Source organism: Sphaerodactylus townsendi, unplaced genomic scaffold, assembly GCF_021028975.2.
Source record: "Sphaerodactylus townsendi isolate TG3544 unplaced genomic scaffold, MPM_Stown_v2.3 scaffold_1716, whole genome shotgun sequence".
In the NCBI taxonomy this organism is placed as follows: domain Eukaryota; kingdom Metazoa; phylum Chordata; class Lepidosauria; order Squamata; family Sphaerodactylidae; genus Sphaerodactylus; species Sphaerodactylus townsendi.
The window spans coordinates 1-8,400 of NW_025950306.1; the positions used below are offsets into that span (position 1 = coordinate 1).

General features: G+C 48.8%; 1 protein-coding gene across 1 annotated transcript; it reads left to right on the forward strand.

Moving 5' to 3' along the window:
• Positions 1–590: 590 nt before the first annotated feature.
• LOC125425001 (myotubularin-related protein 11-like) lies at positions 591–8,162 on the forward strand (the record flags this gene model as incomplete). Its single annotated transcript, XM_048482447.1, has 4 exons — positions 591–663; positions 4,691–4,833; positions 7,847–7,925; positions 8,018–8,162. Coding segments are annotated over 4 exons (440 nt in total), but the record flags the coding sequence as incomplete, so codon positions are not given.
• Positions 8,163–8,400: the final 238 nt, after the last annotated feature.

The window sequence follows — 8,400 nt, forward strand, 5'->3', positions numbered from 1 at the left end:
TGGCCACGTGCGCAGGAGGCTGCCGCACTGCCTTGCGCCCCAGAAGGCAGTGCGGCAGCCTTCCAAAAATCGGGACACTTCAAAAAACCTGCGGGACACAGGACAAATTGTGTTAAGGCAGGACTGTCCCGCCAAAAGCGGGACGTCTGGTCAGCCTAATCTATTGTCTACATGCAGACCTGCCTGTAGCCCGTGCCAGGTCTACTTGACCAATAAGGATCAATTACCTGGTCACTGACTTCTGACCTCACTAACTAATTAGCATGCATCAATTAACTCCTTCATTGCTGGATTGTGTGACCAACAATTTCCCACGAGATTTCCATTTCTATTGTCCCTTTTCGTAGGCAGGATAAAAATGTAAGTAATTTTTTTTAAAATGCCATTTGGAGGTCTGGCCTCAATTCTGAACTTGCCGTTCTCCATCAAGGCTTGGCGTGTTCGCAGTGCAGAATTGGCTGGCCAGCCCTGGCAAGGTGCAGAACCTTGGTTGAGTGGAGACCCAGGGAAGAGACAACTCCTTGCAGATGCCAAGAGTGTAAATAAAGACACTTATGAACTGGCTGACAGCTGTTTCTCTTCTGTTCCAGGAGAGCTCTGGTCCCTTGTTCATGCACAGCGATTATGATGTGGCCTTGCCTTGCATCAGGAGGATAGTGGCTGGTAAGGCTTTCAAATGAAGCTGGAAGGCTTCCTGTAAAACCACCGCCGTTCCCTCCGGTTCCTTCCTCTGGGGTTATTTCAGCTACACTGCTTTTCCCAGTTCAGTTGCTAAAAGTGCGCACGAAGCTCTTGTAAGCGTTTTGTGAGTTTCTTAAAATGCTGCTGCATATTTTATATGGTGCTTCTATTCTTCCTTATACTGTTTTTTAAAAATAATTTTTATTGTATCATTTGAATATTACATTTTATATTAATGCTTTTCTTCATTCGTTTTCAAACAATACATTTTCCCCCTTTTTTCCCCCTCCCTCCTATATTTTTTTCATAGTTTTATCAAACAAACAGCAGTAAGTTCATTCTTTGTAATCTCTTCTCCTCATTGACTCCAGCTTCTTTCATCCAGTCCGCATATATGGTCCATATCTTCAAGATTTCGCTCTGTTTATGGCTACCAATCTTGATCCTCCTTGATCTGAGATTGCAAATGCCTTAGCAGACCAGGTGCTCGGGAGCAGCAGCCGCAGAAGGCCATTGCTTTCACATCCTGCATGTGAGCTCCCAATGGCACCTGGTGGGCCACTGCGAGTAGCAGAGAGCTGGACTAGATGGACTCTGGTCTGATCCAGCAGGCTCGTTCTTATGTTCTTATGTTATCTTGCCACAGTTTATTCTTTGTTATTATTTCGAAAATGTCCAGTGTCACTTGTTCCCAGATATATTCCAACCATTTCTGGATTGTCCATTTTTTCTTTGCTTTCCAGCCTAAAGCTATTGTTGCATGTTCTGCTTTGATCATTATTTTATACATATAGCTATATATTTTTATCTACCCTTCTATCCTCCATTACACCCATGAACATTAATTCATTATTTATCCCAATATTAATCTTCGCCAGTTTCTCGATATATTAACATTACGGTTGTCCAATTTTTTTTCACTTCTATGCATTCCGTCCACATATGACTACAATATGCCTCCTGATCACCGCAGTGCCAGCATTTAGGACTGAGTCCTTTAAACCTATATGCTAGTTGTTTTCTTCCTTATACTGTGACTTCATTGAGGGGGTGGGAGGACTTCCCGCAGGTCCTGCCCCAGAGGAGTTCCTCCCATTGGGCAAAGTGGGCAGTTGCCCAGGGCGCCCCCTTGTGGGGGGCACCAAAAATGCAGGTGGGATTTTTTTGAATTTTCAGTGCTTTTTCTGTTTTTGGCCTGCAGGAGGCGCAGTTTCTAGGCTAGCAGCCCCAAAATTTCAGGGATTTTTCAGGAGACTATCCTGATGATATCACCCAAGTTTGGTAAGGTTTGGTTTAGGGAGTCCAAAGTTATGGACTCCCATAGGGAGTGTCCCCATCCCCCATTGTTTCAAATGGGAGCTAATAGGAGATGGGGGCTACACCTTTGGGGGTCCATAACTTTGAACCCCCTGAACCAAACTTCACCAAACATGGCTGGTATCATCAGTAGGGGCTCGTGAAGATACTCTGAAATTTTGGTGCTGCTATCTTAATAATTGCACCCCTGACAGCAGGCACCCCCTAAATTTCCCCAGATTCTCCTTTTAAATCCACCCCCTTCCTGCCAATGCTTGTTTTCTGTATTTCTTTCTTTTATTCTTTCAATGCCTAATAAAGGTTGTTGTTGTTGGGGAGGGCATGAAACTCAGGTTTTGCCCAGGGCTCCAGTTTGCCTAGGCACGCCACTGTCCTGCCCAGTTGTGGGATTCAAATAGTTTAACAACTGGTTGTTTACAAGCACCCGGTTCTGCCGAAGTGGTGCAAACCTGCTGAATCCCACCACTGGTCCTGCCCCACCCCCCGCCCCAACCGAGTCTGCTCTGTTTTATTTCCCTTAACCTGGGATTTTCGAACATCGCTACAAAATCTCAGATTGGAGCTGCTCCCAAGCAAGCGGCCCGGCAGGAGGTACTTCATTTCTCTCCCGCCCGCTGCGCAAACCAAAGTCAGGGAAAATCCGCCTGCCGTCGATCTGCCGTCGCAGCGAAGTCCCTTTTTCTTTTATTTTGTGTGTTGCAGGGTGCACAACTACGCAGGTGCGCCCGATCGTATTGTGGGATGATCGACGCGGCTGCAGGGGTTATTTCTGTACGCCTGCGCAAGCTACGCATGTGTGGCAGGAAATTTTTTAAAAGAGAGAAGTGTCGCTGTGCGAAGGCACGAAAGCAACCCAGATTGTTTGCATGGGCCCATGTTGCTGCCTGTGTGACACACAAGTGAACAGGAAAAAGGATTCCTTTATAACCGGGTTCCTTTATAACCATGGCAGCCTTTGCTGTGCAAAGAACATAAGAACATAAGAACGAGCCTGCTGGATCAGACCAGAGTCCATCTAGTCCAGCTCTCTGCTACTCGCAGTGGCCCACCAGGTGCCTTTGGGAGCTCACATGCAGGGTGTGAAAGCAATGGCCTTCTGCGGCTGCTGCTCCCGAGCACCTGGTCTGCTAAGGCATTTGCAATCTCAGATCAAGATTGGTAGCCATAGATCGACTTCTCCTCCATAATCTGTCCAAGCCCCCCTTAAAGCTATCCAGGTTAGAGGCCATCACCACCTCCTGTGGCAGCATATTCCAAACACCAATCACACGTTGCGTGAAGAAGTGTTTTTTTTTATTAGTCCTCATTCTTCCCCCCAGCATTTTCAATGAATGCCCCCTGGTTCTAGTATTGTGAGAAAGAGAGAACAATTTCTCTCTGTCAACATTTTCTACCCCATGCATAATTTTATAGACTTCAATCATATCCCCCCTCAGACGTCTCCTCTCCAAACTAAAGAATCCAATCGACCAATGTTATAACTATGAGACATTCTGCCAAAGCTGTTATAATTTAACAGCTGTGTTTACTATTTTGGAGGCTGATTTTTTTTTTCAAATTGGAAAATGTATTCTATTTCTATGTTGTACCCCAACCTGGCTGTGAAGTTCCAGCACGACTTTGTGGTAGAAGCTGAAGTTTCTCTGCTTAGCCTACCTCACAGGGAGGTGTGACGTGATGGGTGCCATGTTTATTCTTCACTATTTCTATGTCTTTATTAAAATACTTCCTTTCTTGTGGAAATAATTAGTTAAACTCATCCTCTGAAAGCTCGGTTCTTTGCCATCCTTCCTGCTTGCCTTCTCACAAGTTCTGCCCGTTCCCGGGAGAAAGATGGCGTGATGCCAGGAATGTAGTTATCCTGTTAAGAGGAGGGAGGATTTGGAAGGCGAATTTTCGGTCGATGCCATTGTACCCTGCTGAGGCCCCTCCCCTCCCCAAACCTGGCCTCTCCCAGGAGTCACCCCCAAATTTCCAGGTATTTCCCCACCCAAAGCTGGCAGCCTGAGTGGGGACAGGGCAGAGGTGGAGCGCTCATGGGAACATGTGGGGTCATATGTCCCTGGGTGCATGCCAGCTGGTCACGTGGGGCGCAGAGAATCACCCACACCCCTCCCCTCGGCCCCACCCTGCCAGGCTGCTCCTTTGGCCAGCGGAGGCTCCGCCGGTCGAAGGAGCAGCCTGGCAGGGTGGGGCCAAGGGGAGGTAAGTGGGGTGCAGTGGAGGGGTGCAGGGTGGTGGTGGGGCCCGGAGCAGTTTTTGCCCCAGGCGCCATTTCCCCCATACGCCTCTGGACCAGGGTCCATCTGTGGAGGCTTATCTGGGGAATTCAGATTAGCCTGTGCACTCCCACACACGCCAGCTGGGTGACCTTGGGCTAGTCACAGTTCTTCGGATCTCTCTCAGCCCCACCCACCTCACAGGGTGTTTGTTGTGAGTGGGAAAGGAGTTTGTAAGCCCCTTTGAGTCTCCTATAGGAGAGAAAGGGGGGATATAAATCCAACTCTTCTTCTTCTTCTTCCATGGGAGACACAAAAGTTCCATCCATGACCTGGCAAAATTCATATTTCACCCTTCCTTCCTGCCGTCACCAATCCCAGTTTCTCGGGACGTTGCTTGCACAGTTTCGTTTTCTCTGTTTTTCCCAACATCGTTTGTCTAACTCTATTTTTTTTAAAAAAAAAACCCTTAGTCAACAGCTTTACAAAAGCCAAGGTGCTCAGCAGTACCTCCACCCTGAAGTTCATCCCAGAGGAGCTAATCATCTACTGCAGGGATTTCCGGGTGCTGAGATTTCGGTTTCACGAGAGCGGTTTGGAACCCCAGGCTTTCCGGGTGAGTTTTGTGAGGAGCTGGGATTTTACGGGTTCCATCCATCATCCATCCATCCATCCATCATCCATCCATCCATCCATCCATCCATCCATCCATCCATCCATCCATCCATCATCCATCCATCCATCCATCCATCCATCCATCCATCCATCATCCATCCATCCATCCATCCATCCATCCATCCATCCATCCATCCATCCATCCATCCATCCATCCATCCTTCATTCATTCATTCATTCATTCATTCATTCATTCATTCATTCATTCATTCATTTATTTATTTATGGGTTTTATATACCGCTCTACCCCCGAAGGGCTCTGAGCGGTGTACAACACAACTTCCTCTACACGGTGTACAACAACCCATACAAACAACCCCATCAAAATTAGATTAAAACACAGCGATAAAATTAACAAAGATTAACAAAGATGGCGTCACGCAATAACCCCAATTAAAACCCTCCCAGAGAGGGGGGAGCAAAACAGAAAAGTGGGTCCCGTAGATGATAATGGGAACTCCGGACCGGAGGAATACAAGGGTGGGGGCACTCTCAGCAACTGGACACTCCAAAAGCCCAGTGGAACAACTCAGTCTTACAGGCCCTGCGGAATTCGCCAAGATCCCACATAGACTGTTAAGCTAAGGCAGGGGCCCCCAACCTTTTTGAGCCAGTGGGCACTTTAGGAATTTTGACTCTGGGTGCTGGGCACAACTGCAAAATGGCTGCCGAAAGGATCGGAGCCGACTACAACATCTGAAGGAGTGAGGCCGTACGTAGGTCTCATAATAACTCTTTGCCATTTCAAGGCTTTGCTTAACAGGATGCTTTTAAAAAAATGTTTAAAAAATAACTTTCTTGCATGGGTTTGTGAAGAGTTGTCCGATCACTTCCGAGTCGTAGCAACCCTATGAATCAATATCTCCAAAATGGCCTATCATGACCAACTTTACAAGAGCCTGAGCAGTGGCGTAGCGCCAACGGGATATGTGGGGGGGCGAAACACCCCAGGGCGTGCCTGTGTGGGGGCGTGGCCTGGGCATGGAGGGAGTGTTTTGGGGCTTTCCGGGGGTGTTACAGGGCAGGGGCATGGCTGGGGCACATTGCACTTGTGGGCCCCGGGCGCAGTTCTCCCTCGCTCCAACCCTGGGTCTGAGGGCCGTGGCTTCCTTTCTAGAGTCAATCCATCTCGGGGGGTGGGGGTGTCTTCCTCTTTTCCTGCCGCTTTCAAACTTTCCTAGCACTGTATTGTCGAAGGCTTTCACGGCCAGAATCACTAGGGTGTTGTGGGTTTTCTGGGTTGTATGGCCGTGTTCCAGTAGCATTTTTTTCCTGATGTTTCGCCTGCAGGAGAAAATGCTACTAGAACATGGCCACACATGGGACCTGCAGTTGTCCTGGAATTATAAGCGTTCTCCAGACAACAGCACTCAGTTCTCCTGGAGGAAATGACGGCTTTTGATGCTGAACTCTATGACACCCCATCCTCTACCCAGCCTTCTTCAGAGGAGAGCCAGCGTGGTGTGGTGGTTAAGAGCAGGAGCACTCTAATCTGGAGGAACCGGGTTTGATTCCCCGCTCTGCCACTTGAGCTGTGGAGGCTTATCTGGTGAATCAGATTAGCTTGTGCACTCCAATCCAATCCAAAAACCTTTAAAAGGCATAAACCAGAAGTACCATATATTCCAAGTACAAAAAACAGGATCATTGTTATATATCATGTAGAACATGGATTAAAAATGTAGCAACTGCTTCAGAAATTTCTACATTAGGGCTGTTCAATAGCTTAGGCATTTTTAGTTTGTCTGAGAGAAACATAAATTCTAGGGGTAGTAAAGCTCCCAGATCGGTTCTAATATCATGATACCTCGAACAGTAAAGCAGGATATGAGGGACCGAGTCCGTAGCGTTGGGACAGTACCGACAGCAACGCTCACTTTGTGGGATGTTAAGGAAACGACGTTGAAGATAGACAGAGGGGAATGAGTTGCACCTTGCTCTTGTCATGACCCATCTGCACTTATAATTAACAAGCTGCTCTAAATATACAGCAGGGGTAGATTTCGGGGGTGTGATCCCAAAGTATAGAGGGGAACAGGAGCTTTGTGCATTCCAACACACGCCAGCTGGGTGACCTTAGGCTAGTCGCGGTTCTTCGGAGCTCTCTCAGCCCCACCCACCTCACAGGGTGTTTGTTATGGGGGTGGGGGGAGGGAAAGTAGCCTTTGAGTCTCCTACAGGAGAGAAAGGCCCTTGCTTTCACCTCCTGCAGGTGAGCTCCCAAAGGCACCTGGTGGGCCACTGCGAGTAGCAGAGTGCTGGACTAGATGGACTCTGGTCTGATCCGGGGCGTACAGACTGCCGCGGTGGTTAAGAAGGCCCAGCAAAGACTGTACTATCTGAGACTTTTAAGGAAACAACTGAATGGAAAACTCCTGGTATCCTTTTACCGCTGTGCTATAGAGAGTGTCTTAACCTACTGCATCTGTGTATGGTTCTCCAGTTGCACAGTGGCAGATAGGAAGGCGCTCCAAAGGGTGATCACTACTGCACAGAGGATTATCGGCCGCCCTCTCCCCTCCTGGGAAGAACTCTACAATTCCCGAAGCCTAAAGAAAGCCCCAAATATTCTGAGAGATCCGTCTCATCCAGCACACTCTCTTTTTGAACTGTTGCCATCCGGCAGACGATACAGGTCTATCAAAACTAGGACAAAGAGGCTTAGAGACAGCTTCTACTCTAGAGCTGTGGCGATGCTGAACTCCGCGGCTTCGTGTTGATGTGTTTGGGGCTGTGTAGGGATTGGGGGAGGAAGGGGAAAGTGAGGATGGGGTATGAGTCTGATATTGTGTGCATCGAGGAATGCTGCTGTAAATTTCGTTGTGCGTGCACAATGACAATAAAATGCTGATGCTGATGCTTATCCAGCAGGCTTGTTCTTATGTTCTTATGTTCTTATGTTCTTATGTTCTAAAGGGGGGACATAAATCCAAACTCTTCCTCTTGCTCTCCAGGTGACCATGGCCATCGCCCAGGCCCGGGAGAGCAGCAGCAGAGTCAATGGCTTCGAACAGGCGGCTCTGAGGAATCTGGGTGAGCAAAAGCAGAGGACGGGCCACGAGGGATGGAGAGACTGGGCCTCTGCTGCCCTCTGTGGATCACGTCTGTGTCTCCCACCTTTCCAGGGAACAGCCAGTGGAAGAGGGAAGAGGAAGAGTTTCCCACGCTGCTCTTCGAGACCCTCCATGACTGGGAGAAGGAGCTGAAGCGTCTGGGGACGCCTGGCTGGCGGGTCAGCCCGGTCAACGAGCGCTTTGACATGGCCACCAGGTAGAAGAAGGCTCAGCCGGTTGCTTGACCGCTGTGAAAGAGCAGGGCTTCGGGGTGGGGAGACGGTGGGGGGGGGCATCTCTCTGTTTCTCAAGGCTCCCCACGGAGCCATCCTCTGAAGCCCCTCCCCATGTGATGCAGCTATTACAACCGACAGAAATCAGCTCCAGAGGTGGGATCCAACCAGTGGTGGCATCCAAAATTTTTAGTAACAGGTTCCCATGGTGGTGGGATTCAA